This window comes from Pelophylax lessonae (assembly GCF_965119305.1).
Source record: "Pelophylax lessonae genome assembly, chromosome: 7".
NCBI classification, from domain to species: domain Eukaryota; kingdom Metazoa; phylum Chordata; class Amphibia; order Anura; family Ranidae; genus Pelophylax; species Pelophylax lessonae.
In genome coordinates, this window is record NC_138774.1 from 293,293,828 (window position 1) to 293,307,173 (window position 13,346).

Here is a 13,346-nt window from a genome sequence, read left to right on the forward strand (position 1 = left end):
AAAATTGTGAATTATTTTATGTTTTTTTTCTTTATTTAGGTGTCTTATGTGCTGTAAATGTCGATGAATGTGAAAATAACCCATGCCAGAACGGAGCCACTTGTCTGGATGAAGTTGCTGACTATATCTGTAGTTGCCCACGTCCAGGGCTTGATGGTATTACATGGGGTGGTAAAAACTGCTCCGTGGTGCTGCTGGGGTGTTTGAATCACAGTTGCCAAAATGATGCCATGTGCATCCCAACATACGAGCTGGAGGTCCATAGTTATACCTGCGAATGTCAGCCAGGGTTTTATGGAGAGCACTGCTCTGTTCCCACCACCTTTTCTTTCGCCTCCAGCGGGTATATTATTTATGATCTAAATGCCTCAAACAGAAGCAAGAGGAGTATTCAAGAAGACGGTGCTTATATGACTGTGAGGTTTAGGACAACTTTACCGAACATGATCCTCCTTTATCGGGGGGATGAAGACAGCTACTTAATTCTTGAGCTTTATTACGGATTTCTTCAAGTTTTATTTCAAAACCAGAATTCTTCCTCTCGCCTGGTCATTGACGAGCATCGAGTTGATGATGGTAATTGGCACGAAGCATTGGTTAGTTTGAATTCTACTCTGGAGCTGATCTTTTATCATGATGATTGTACTCATGGTTATTGTTCCGTAAATCACGTTTTTGGCGATGGCCATGATTTTCGACTCCCAGGATCATTTGCTACGGTGTACATTGGTGGACTTACTCATGGCTCTCTGCTGAACAACACACTGAGCAGAAAAAACTTTACTGGTTGTATGCAAGATCTCACAATTGACTTGAAGACCTTGCTGCCTCAGAATATAAGACAAGGAAGCTCTTTTGATATGGAGCTCGGATGTAATAAAACAGATTGGTGTGATCCCAACCCGTGTCATCACGAGTCGCCATGCATCGACCTGTGGACCAGATATAAATGTGACTGCGTCAGACCATACACGGGTTCAACCTGCTTGCAAGGTAAGTAAATGATTTGTCTTCATGTCCAATAATGTATGTGTCACAATCTGGATGGAGGCCGAAGTGCAGAGAGGGCTTCCCTTGCAGCTCAGTGCGAGTCACCCCTGGAAGTGGTACAGGAGGTGAAGCATCCCAAGTAGCACAGGTCGCCTGTGGTGAGCACCAGATGATTTCAGGAACTCTGGGTAAGGCAGGCAACTAGAGGAGTAGTAAAAGCCAGGCCAAGGGTCAAACACCGGTGATCAGTCCAAGAGCAAGGTAAGTAGCAGAACAGGGACGTGCCAGGGTCATACACAGGTGAGCAGGCAGAAACAGAGTCCTTAGGCAAGCCGGGGTCATACACTGGGAAAACAGGCAGGTAGTAGCAAGAGCAAAGTCCGAGAGGCAAGCCGAGGGTCAAACACCAGGAGGAGATCAGATGGTTCAGAAACAAGCCGGGTCACAATAGGAAGTCCAAACAGGAAGCACAGGAAGCTGAGAGATAATCCAGCAATGAGTCTGCTCCTATGGCCACCTTTTATAGGCCAGCAGAGGACAGTGTCAATTGAGGCAGGAACGACCATTGCTATTACTGGCAATGTTGCCAGTTCTCCTACGGCCATTTCCCTGAAGGGCCAGCAGAGGGCTGTGTCGATTGAGACAGGAGCGTCCATGACTAGTACTGGCAGAAATGCCAGTACGGCTGTGTCCCTGACAGTATGCTATGCCCTACATTTAAATATTATAGCCGTCTAAGTCAGTGGTCCTCAACTCCGGTCCTCGGGGCCCACTAACAGGCCTGGTTTGCAAGATAACTAAATTACATCACAGGTGATCTCATTTGCTGCTCAGTGATTGCAGTATTCTAGTCTGCATCTCCCCAAGGTAATACTTAAAATCTGGCCTGTTAGTGGGCCCCGAGGACCAGGGTTGAGGACCACTGGTCTAAGTGTTTATGTGGACTATGTTTTGCAAATTGCAGGATACAAACAATAATGCAATATATAATGTATCTATATCAATTTTTTGTCTTTCATAAACATACTTGTGCTACATAATCAAATATTTGGGGACACCCCTCCAAATTTTGGAGTTTAGGTGCATAAATCCAATTGGGTTTGGTGTGGAGGAACTTAAGTGTCCTGCACAGAGCCCTGAACTCAACTCTACTGAACAATTTTTGGAAAGAATTGGACAATTCCCACAGATACACCCTATAATCTTGTGGAAAGCCTTACCAGAAGGGTAAGAGTAAGCAGAACCATGGGTTCAAGGTAGACTATCCATCAAACTCTGAGCCCTGACCGCAACTCTACTGAACACCTTTGGGATGAATTGGAGCATTGACTGTGAGCCAGGTCTTCTCATACAACCTCAGTACCTGGACATAAAAATTCCCACAGATACACCCTAAAGTCTTGTAGACGCCTTTTTCCGGAAGGGTGAAGGCTGTTTGTTAAAGCTGCAAAGGCAGAGGTGTGTGTGTGTGTGTGTATGGGGGGGGGGCAACTCCATATTAATGCCCATAGTTCTAGAATAGGATGTCCGACAAAGTATAAGTGTGATGTTCAGGGGTCCACCACCGTTTGGCCATATAGTGTTAAAAAAGGCGTAGGAGCAGTTGGAGAATGGAATAGCTGCTTTAGTTTGTGATATGGTTTGTATTTGAGAAAGGAGTGTGATTGCTTGGGAGATGAGAGAAGACATTTAGTTAATTTTTTATAGCTAAATCGGGAATGTACCTTTTTCTTTTCGTCATTTTCTTCTTTTCTTTGCAACTGTTTTCATCTACCTTGTTTCTGGTCGTCGTTTTCTTATTTTCTGTTCAACTGTATCCAGCCAAAAAAAGGACGACCAGGAAAAAGGTGGATGGAAACAGTTGAAGAGAAAAGAAGAAAAGGACAAACAGGAACAGGTTCCTTTCTTCTTTTCTCTTCAACTGTTTCCATCCACCTTGTTATTGGTCAACCTTTTCTTCTTTTCTCTTCAAGTGTATCCAGCCACCTTGTTCCTGTTTGTCCTTTTCTTCTTTTCTCTTCAACTGTTTCCATACACCTTGTTCCTGGTCATCGTTTTCTTCTCAACTGTGTCCATCCACCTTGTTCCCGTTTTTGTCCTTTTTTTCTTTTCTCTTTAACTATTTCTATATATCTTGTTCCTGTTTGTCCTTTTTTTCTTTTCCCTTCAACTGTATCCATCCACCTTGTTCCTTTTCGTCATTTTCTTCTTTTCTCTTCAACTGTTTCCATCCACCTTGTTCGTGGTTGTCTTCTCCAACTGTATCCATCCACCTTGTTCCTGTTTGTCCTTTTTTTCTTTTTTCTTTAACTGTTTCCATCCACCTTGTTATTGGTCATCCTTTTCTTCTTTTCTCTTCAAGTGTATCCAGCCACCTTGTTCCTGTTTGTCCTTTTCTTCTTTTCTCCTCAGCTGTTTCCATCCACCTTGTTCCTGGTCGTCCTTTTCTTATTTTCTCAACTGTATCCATCCACCTTGTTCCCGTTTTTGTCCTTTTTTTCTTTTCTCTTCAACTGTTTCCATCCACCTTCTTCCTGGTCGTCGTTTTCTTATTTTCTCTTCAACTGTTTCCGTCCACCTTGTTCCTGGTTGTCTTTTTTTTAAATTTTCTCCAACTGTATCCATCCACCTTGTTCCTGTTTGTCCTTTTTTTCTTTTCTCTTTAACTGTTTCCATCCACCTTGTTATTGGTCATCCTATTCTTCTCTTCTCTTCAAGTGTATCCAGGCATCTTGTTCCTGTTTGTCATTTTCTTCTTTTCTCTTCAACTGTTTCCATCTACCTTGTTCCTGGTCGTCGTTTTCTTATTTTCTCAACTGTATCCATCCACCTTGTTCCCATTTTGTCCTTTTTTTTTTTTTTTCTTTTCTCTTTAACTATTTCTATCTATCTTGTTCCTGTTTGTCCTTTTTTTCTTTTCTCTTCAACTGTATCCATCCACCTTGTTCCTGGTCGTCGTTTTCTTATTTTCTGTATCCAGCCAAAAAAAAAAGGACAACCAGGAACAAGGTGGATGGAAACAGTTGAAGAGAAAAGAAGAAAAGGACAAACCGGAACAGGTTGCACAACATAGAGGACAGGGCTGGGTGTATTCCAGGGATCTCCAAACTTTCTAGGGCCAGTTTATTGTCATTCAGACTTTAAGGGGGGGGGGGGGGCAGATTGTGGTTTGCAGGAGTGGAAGTTTTCCTGGCATCCGTGGGAGTAAACATCGCCCAATTTTCTAATAGGGAGGGAGGAATAGTGCCCCATGGTTAGTATCATTGGGAGGAATAGTGCCCAATTGTTGGTGTCGGTGCAGGAGATGGTGCTTCATTGTTGATGTCAGTTGGCAGAATAGTGTCTCGTATCAGTGGGAAGAATAGTGTTCCAAGGGCCAGATAAAGGCAAGCAAAGGACCACATCTGGCCCCTGAGTCGCAGTTTGGAAACCACTGGTGTAATCTGAGACCTGAGTGGAGGGAATGGACACACCTCTCTCTATAGAGTCTCCTAAAGAAACCTGCACAGCTGAGGCTGTCAATTACCTGCTGCATCCTGAAGGGGGCAGGTCCACCTCTTGGGACTCTGGTGTTGGCACAGATTTTCAGACATGACAGAGCAGACAGAGACAAACACAAAATATAGAAGGATAAAAATAAAAATTTTCCTTGTGAACGATTTTTGATCTCTTCTTCAACATGTTAAAAAGTTTTATTTTACGTTTTCACAGAATATACATCCGCTACTTTCTTCAATGAGATGGTGCCCAGCTATGCCAGCTTTGCCATCACCCAGGACATCGGAGATTCATTTAATGTGTCGGCTTTCATCAGGACTCTCAAACAGGACGGCTTTTTGTTACAGATCGGTAATGGCAGCACAGACAGCCTTACAGCTTACCTGAAAAATGGACACATTCAAATTACTGCAATGTCAGTAAAAATGGCATCAAAAGAATATGTTAGCAATGGCAAGAAACACATGATTAATATATTGGTCAAGGAAGGTCTTGTCTCCATCAGTGGCCTGAAGAACAAGGAAGACCTGGGCCAGCTGCCACCACTATCACTGTCAGCAGGAGACATGGTTCTTGTTGGGGGAATGCCTCCAGGTGGGAATATTGATCAGTGGGGGGGATATTTCAAAGGATGTTTACAAGATATAAGAATCAATGACAACCGTCTGGAGATATTCCCAATGGATGATGACAACGTTGCCTCTGTTCCTTCCATCAGCAATGTTACAAAGGATTGTGTTTCTGATGATACATGTAAAGTGAGTATAGACTTTTATATTTTGTCTATATTTACTTATTGAGACACCCCCCCCCCTCCATTTGCATATCCACTGGGGAAAAAATTAAAAAATTGGTTGCAGAGAAAAGAATTAGAGTATACTTGCCATTCCCTTGGCTTCTGCCCATAGAGCCTAGGTGAGGGCGACGTCATCCAATGTAGAGTACTCAAAATCTCCCTGAGATAGCACTGGGCTGCAGGTCTTCTTGCTGGATTTGGAGCACTCAGCATTCCCAGGACCTCGTGATAGGATGATGATGTCACCCCTGGCTCCATGGGATTTAGAGGAAAACCAAGTACATCTTTTTTCCATCTTCTACAGCTGGGGTCTCCAAACTTTCTAAACAAAGGGCCAGTTTACTGTTGTTCAGACTTTGAGGGGGCAAGGCTATAGGCAGTGTGAGTAGAAAATACCCTGGCATCAACGGGAGTAAACAATACCTAATCAGTATAAGAAATAGTGCGCCATTGTTGGTATCAGTGGAAGGAACAGCGCCCCATCATTGGTGCCCGTGGAAAGAATAGTGCCCCATGGCATGGCATCCCACTGGTGTTAGTGGGAAAAATAGTGCCCCATCATTGGTGTCAGTTGGGGGAATAGTGCCTCATCGTTGGTGTCTGTGGGAGGAATAGAGCCCCATCATTGATGTCAGTGGGAGGAATAGTGCCCCATCATTGGTGTCAATGGGAAGAATAGTGCCCCATCATTGGTGTCAGCTGAAGGAATGGTGCTCCATGATTGGTGTCAGTGGGAGGAATAGTGCGCTATCATTAGTATTAGTGGGAGAAATAGAGTGCCATCGTTGGTATCAGTGGGAGGAATAGTGCCCCATCATTGGTGTCAGTGGGAGGAATGGTGCCCCATCATTGGTGTCAGTGGAGGAGGAATAGTGCCCCATCATTGGTATCAGTGGGAGGAATTGTGCCCAATCATTAGTGTCAGTGGAATGATTAGTGTCCCGTCATTTGTGCCAGTTGAAGGAATAGTTCTCCACGATTGGTGTCAGTGGGAGGAATAGTGCCCCATCATTGGTGTCAGTGGGAGGAATGGTGCCCCGTCATTGGTATCAGTGGGAGGAATAGTGCCCAATCATTAGTGTCAGTGGAATGATTAGTGTCCCGTCATTTGTGCCAGTTGAAGGAATAGTTCTCCACGATTGGTGTCAGTGGGAGGAATAGTGCCCCATCATTGGTGTCAGTGCGAGGAATGGTGCCCCATCATTGGTATCAGTGGGAGGAATAGTGTCCCATCATTGGTGTCAGTGGGAGGAATAGTGCCCAATTATTAGTGTCAGTGGAAGGATTAGTGTCCCATCATTGGTGCCAGTTAAAGGAATAGTGCTCCATGATTGGTGTCAGTGAGAGGAATAGTGTCCCATCGTTGGCACTGGTGACACAGGACTTTTTCATGACGATTGCAAACCAAAATGTGCACCTCGCGGTCTTCGAATGAAGGTACCTTTTCTTAAAGGTGTAAGAAGGCTGCTGAGTTCTGACCTTCCAAGTTCACCCTTCAACATCGGGCCATGTGTTTGTTTTGTCTCTACCCTGTACAGCTCTTTGGGGGTTTTTTTACTGCGTTGTATTACGTATTTCAGGTTTCTTTGATGATATTGGGTCTTTAGGAAGTACAAGAGATACAAACCCAAACTTTTTGTCTGAAATATTGCTTTATAAGGTCAATCTCACTCAACTGCAAAGTAATAGTATACAGTATACACGTATCATGTGCTTATGGATGAAAAAAGACAAAAGTCTATCTAGTTCAACCAATCAAAAGCTGTTAGCTTTTAGACTTCCATACTTTTTTAAATAATTATAGGTTGTATATTCCTCAATGTGTTTACCTTTTTTTTTTTTAGTCTAGCCCTTGCAAGAATGATGGCACTTGTGCTGTGACCTGGAATGAATTCACCTGCACATGTTCGGCCAACTTCACCGGAGCAACATGTGAAGAGCCCGTGTGGTGCCATCGAAGACCATGTCCAGCAGATAACGTGTGTCAAGACATCCCTGGAGGATACACATGTATGGAAAATTCACTACGGTTCTGTGTTGTATCAATCATCCATGTAGTATGTTATTATTGATTACTTGTGGATAGGGTTGGGCCAACGGTTCAGTCCAAACCTACAGTAGGTTCAGACCGTACTTTGGCTGTTTGGGCATACAGACGCATGCCCCAACTTTTCCTATTCACCTTACTCTTTGGTGGGAGCCTGGAAATCAAGTATAGAAGCAATAATTCTACCACTTCTATATATGACCGCTCCCCACTGTCAATAGTTACTAAGGAAGCGGTGGGTGCTAGCACCTGCTGTGTCCCTAACATCCACTAATGTCACCATTGACTTACATGACTAGAAATCCCCTGCCATGTAAACAAAGGGGCAGTGATGACGATGACATCACTGCCCAAATATGGTCACTGGCCGGTAATTATACTTCTTCCACATATGGCCGCTCCCCACTGTCAATAGATACCAAGGAAGCTGTGGGTGCTATCACCCGCCATGCCCCTAGCAACCCCAAAGGTCACCATCACCATTGACTTACATGGGCAGAAATCCCCAGCCATGTAAGCATAGGGGCAGTGATGGTGATGACATCACTGCCCACATATGGTCACTGGCCGGTAATTCTACTTCTTCCACATATGACCGCTCCTGTAACGCTCCTTGCGTTTCTTATAAGGTGTGGATTTTCAGCTGCAGAAGTAGTTCCACGTCAGTAGTCATGTAGAAGATATGCTGAGATACCAATCCCAACCTCAATGACTCATCATGTATGGAAGGTCTTATTTCAGCCAGTAAATACACACAGTAATTAAGCTGGTTCCTAGTGTGACTTTATATACATGTGGTAAGACAATGATAAAGGTCTTAGGGATAGGTTTGAGTGGAAGTGGTAGGTGACAGACACTTGAGGTGAGACAGTGCAGATGGATGCAGGAAGGGTTAGCGATCATGTATGATAACAGATGACAGAGTAGCAGGTGCATACAGGAGAGATCAACCCAGTGCAGGAAATAGTAGCAGTAGCCTCAAGAGCTAGCAATCTAGTTATGCAGATGTAAAAGACAGTCCTTGCTATGCAGAGCTAAATAGTGTAAGCCTAGTACAAGTCTATAGAGATTTCCCCTGTGGGGTACTTGGCACTAATAGCGATAGCCGAAGGATCGCTCAGGAGATGCGGATGATCCAGTAGCAGGATGCAGGGATCAGCGCAGCGAGGTTCGTCAGCGAGGAGAGCTTGCAAGCATGGAAGCTTCAAGCAAGATTAGTATCCAGGTACTGGTGTTTGAACGAACACATGTGAGTGAGAACCGACGCCCTAAATAGCCATCTAGTCCGGCGCTGGGTGATGACAGCTTCAGCCTTAAAGGGAAACACACCTATATGTGTTTCTTCTGTCTAGGTAGATGGAAATCACCCGGAATAAATGTGATAGGAGGCACTGAGAGTGCCAGAACCTTACAGCTCCCCACTGTCAATAGATAATAAGAAAGCGGTGGGTGCTAGCACCCGCCATGCCCCTAGCAACCCCAAAGGTCACCATCACCATTGACTTACATGGGCGGACATCCCCGGCCATGTAAGAAAAGGGGCAGTGATGGTGATGACATCACTGCCCACATATGGTCACTGTCCAGCAATTCTACTGCTTCTATATAAGACCACTCCCCACTGTCGATAGATACTAAGAAAGCTGTGGGTGCTAGCACCCGCCGTTCCCCTAGCAACCCCTAATGTCACCATCACTATTGACTTACATGGGCATAAATCCCCAGCCATGTAAGCATACGGGCAGTGATGGTGATGACATCACTGCCCACATATGGTCACTGGCCATATTTGGGCAATGACGTTGACCAAATATGGCCATGGCCATATTTGATTATTGATATCACCACTATCCCTACCCCTTCCCTTATATAGTTTCAGAGAAGAGTAGAATTTGGTTTGGTCATCTGCGCTGGGTCCATTGGGCCTTTGAAAAACAGAACTCTGTGCTTTTCTACCCCAATGCTCCCATTGATTTCAATGGTGTTCTACCTCTTCAACATTTGCCAAACCCCACCTGAACTGAACTTCGGCCAGTTCAGCTTATCCCTACTTAAGGTATAGCTTATGCAGATTTCTACCCCTTTCTACCCCTAATGGTCAATGTATGCTGTGTATGAGATGCACTCTGAGGTCTCCTGACGTCATGTATGTTGTATTTGTAGGCCTAGTCAACGCAACCTTTGAAGAACAGAACTCAGTGGTCTTCACTTCCAACATTTCGTCAGATATTCAGCTTACATCAGTGTCACTGGATTTCAGAACCAGAGATGAAAATGCTGTTCTGCTCAAAGCCTTCAAAGATTCGGACCATATTTCCATCATCATTCAGGATGGCCAACTGCATGTCAATATACAAAGTGGAAACAGTGTGGAGGGAGTCATTTATAATGGTGAAATAAAGGTTTCTGATGCTTTATGGCACAGGGTTCTGGTAAAGATGAAGGACTCTACACATGTGCCTCCTCAATGGATAATCCAGTTCGATAATGAAGATATTATGACTCTGCTAGGAAGTGCTGGTAGTCTGAGCTTCCTGACTGAAGACCAACCCATTGTACTGGCTGAGAATTACACCGGATGTCTTGGACAAGTTTCTATGGGAGGTTTTTACATTCCATTTGCAGACCAGAAGTTTCCTCAGCACTTTGTCAGGAAAAGCCAAGATTCACCAATATTGGGTTGTAGAGGAGCTGACGTTTGTTCAGAGGCTCAATGCCTCCATGGTGGAACATGTCAGGATGACTTTAATTTATTCAGCTGTGCATGTGCGGAGGGATGGGAAGGATCACAATGTCAAGTGAATATCGATGACTGCAAATCCCAGCCTTGTGTTCATGGCCTATGTATGGACCTGGAGGCCAGTTATCGATGTGACTGTATCCTCGGGTACACTGGTAAAAACTGTGAGACCAATGTGGATGACTGCCAGCATCATCAGTGTCTGAATGGAGGGACCTGCCGGGATGGCTTGAATAACTACACCTGCCGATGCCCAGCCACCTATATTGGAGATTACTGCCAGTAAGTATCTTTCCTGATTGTCATTATAATACTAAGAGGTGCCTATATACATACACTATATTGCCAAAAGTATTGGGACACCTGCCTTTACACACATGAACTTTAATGGCATCCCAGTCTTAGTCTGTAGGGTTCAATATTGAGTTGGCCCACCCTTTGCAGCTATAACAGCTTCTACTCTTCTGGGAAGGCTGTACACAAGGTTTATGAGTGTGTCTAGGGGAATGTTTGACAAAGCACATTTGAGAGGTCAAATCATTTAGTAGAGGGGGGGACTATGGTGTGGGTTTGTTTTTCAGGGGTTGGCCCCTTAGTTCTAGTGAAGGGAATTCTTAAGCCGTCAGCATACCAAGACATTTTGGACAATTTCATGCTTCCAACTTTGTGGGAACAGTTTGGGGATGTCCCCTTCCTGTTCCAACATGACTGCGCACCAGTGCACAAAGCAAGGTCCATAAAGACCTGGAGGAGCGAGTTTGGGGTTGAGGAACTTGAGTCCTGACCTCAACCTGATAGAACACCTTTGGGATGAAGTAGAGCGGAGACTGAGAGCCAGGCCTTCTCCCCAACATCAGTGCCTGACCTCACAAATGCGCTTATGGAAGAATGGTCAAACATTCCCAAACCTTGTGGACGGCCTTCCCAGAAGAGTTGAAGCTGTTATAGCTGCGAAGGGTGGGCCAACTCAATATTGAACCCTACGGACCAAGACTGGGATGCCATAAGCAGTAATACTTCCTCTATGGCTGCAGCAGGCTTCCCTCAACTATACAACCGGTACAGTACTGCCGCCTATCTAAGGGTGCGGTCTTTTGGACCTCTAATGTCTCCCCTGCCATTAACTTCAGAGTTCAGACAGTCAAGCACAGGACTGTGTTTGATCAACTGTTTGACTTTTTAGCCAGGAGTTTGACGGCTATGAACCCCAAAATTGTTCTGGGTTCATTGTTGCTTCAATCTGCTTCTGCACTCCATCCTAGCACAGTTTACCATGTTCCTGGGCTCCCATTGGGCGAACAGCCCAGGAACCATGATGGCCGGCAGAGGAGAGGTGTCACCATAATGGTACCACAAAGATGATTGGGCAGCTCTATAGTCATCCAGATCACTTTTCTGAATACCTGGGAGCTGGCTGAAAATTCGATGCTAGGCTGTTGCACAAGTAAGCTTTACATCCAAGCTGTGTGTGTGTGTGTATATATATATATATATATATATATATATATACAGGGCTTTTTTTTCTCAGAGAATAGGTGCTGGAACTCCCCACTTCTGAGTCACCCCTCGTCTTCGTCCCTACCCACCTCCGAGCCCTGACCTTGGTTCCACCCCCTACCCACCTCCGAGCACCGTCCCTTGGTTCCACCCCCTACCCACCTCCGAGCACCATCCCTTGGTTACACCCCCTACCCACCTCCCAGCACCATCCCTTGGTTCCACCCCCTACCCACCTCCGAGCACCATCCCTTGGTTACACCCCCTACCCACCTCCCAGCACCATCCCTTGGTTCCACCCCCTACCCACCTCCGAGCACCATCCCTTGGTTACACCCCCTACCCACCTCCCAGCACAATCCCTTGGTTCCACCCCCTACCCACCTCTGAGCACTGTCCCTTGGTTCCACCCCCTACCCACCTCTGAGCACTGTCCCTTGGTTCCACTCCCTACCCACCTCCGAGCACCATCCCTTGGTTACACCCCCTACCCACCTCCCAGCACCATCCCTTGGTTACACCCCCTACCCACCTCCGAGCACCATCCCTTGGTACACCCCCTACCCACCTCCCAGCACCATCCCTTGGTTACACCCCCTACCCCCCTCTGAGCACCATCCCTTGGTTATACCCCCTATATATACAGTCTGCAGACAGCAAGTATTAAACATGTCTACTCTATGACCCATAATGGGGGAGATTAACTAAAACTGGGGAGTGCAAAATCCGGTACAGCTGTGCATGGTAGCCAATCAGCTTCCAGGTTTTATTGTCAAATCTTAATTGAACAAGCTAAAGTTAGAAGCTGATTGGCTGCCATGCACAGCTGCAACAGATTTTTCCCTCTCCAGTCGTAGTAAATCACCTCCAATGTATATCACTTGGGATTTTTGTTTGTTTGCAGTACACACAATGCACTTATCTATATACTTCTTTCCCATCAGGTGGCCTTACCCCCCTGCACGGTGCGGTATTAACGTAACATGTCTTAATGGAGGCAAATGTAGAGGTGGAATCTGGGGAGCCAACTGTACCTGCCCGCTGGGCTTCAAAGGGAAAAGGTAAGTACACGCTTATTGCTCTCCTAGGAGCAGCAGGGAAAAGTACATAACTAGGGTTTTTAAAGATTTTTTAGCGCTGCTCATATCTTGCATGAAAGCGCTATCCAACTGCCTGCTCCTTAATACATATTTAGCACTGCCCCCTAGTGACCTGCTGAGATTGGATTCCCCTGGGTTACCCATAGCAACAGTTTGTAAAACGTATCACTTTAAGACTTGGCTCAGACAATGAACAGTCCAGGGGATTTTGTTTTTGTGTTTTATTTTAGAACTTGGATGGGAGAAGGGAAGAGTGGTATACTCCAACTTGAACTATGTACAATTTTCTGAGGACAACTGACTGTAGTGTGTGCAGCAAGGCCGCTGCTTCACCTTGCCACTAAAGTGAAGATAGTGAAAATGTTTCTGAATGAATTCCTCTTCAGGGTCCTAACCTGGCACCCCCTTTCTCACTTCCCGTGCATGCTAGACCCTTGTCCACTGACTCTCCACTGGAGTGGTCCCCTTCATGGTCAGATCCCTGGCAAGCTTCCCGGTACTCACAGACATTGTTTTTCCCTGGGTCGCTCTGCCTTCAGTTCCACTGTCAGTATCCTGGACCTCCTGGCTCAGCACCACACACTTGATCCACTAAGCCGACCACCTGTGACCACCTTCCTTGCTGACAGGAGTGAGAGACAGCCGTCCTCCTACTGGGACCTGGCTTTGGGCCCAAAG

At 45.6% G+C, this 13,346-nt stretch overlaps 1 protein-coding gene across 1 annotated transcript in view; it reads left to right on the top strand.

Annotated features, from left to right (window-relative positions):
* The window catches only part of LOC309559897 (protein crumbs homolog 1-like), a 176,082-nt gene that overhangs the window by 122,710 nt on the left and 40,026 nt on the right, over positions 1 to 13,346 (top strand). The window contains exons 7-11 of the mRNA XM_082263336.1: positions 40 to 993; positions 4,702 to 5,246; positions 7,129 to 7,294; positions 9,495 to 10,353; positions 12,513 to 12,629. Coding sequence (XP_082119462.1) covers positions 40 to 993; positions 4,702 to 5,246; positions 7,129 to 7,294; positions 9,495 to 10,353; positions 12,513 to 12,629 — 2,641 coding nt within the window. The remainder of the gene's footprint in view (positions 1 to 39; positions 994 to 4,701; positions 5,247 to 7,128; positions 7,295 to 9,494; positions 10,354 to 12,512; positions 12,630 to 13,346) is intronic.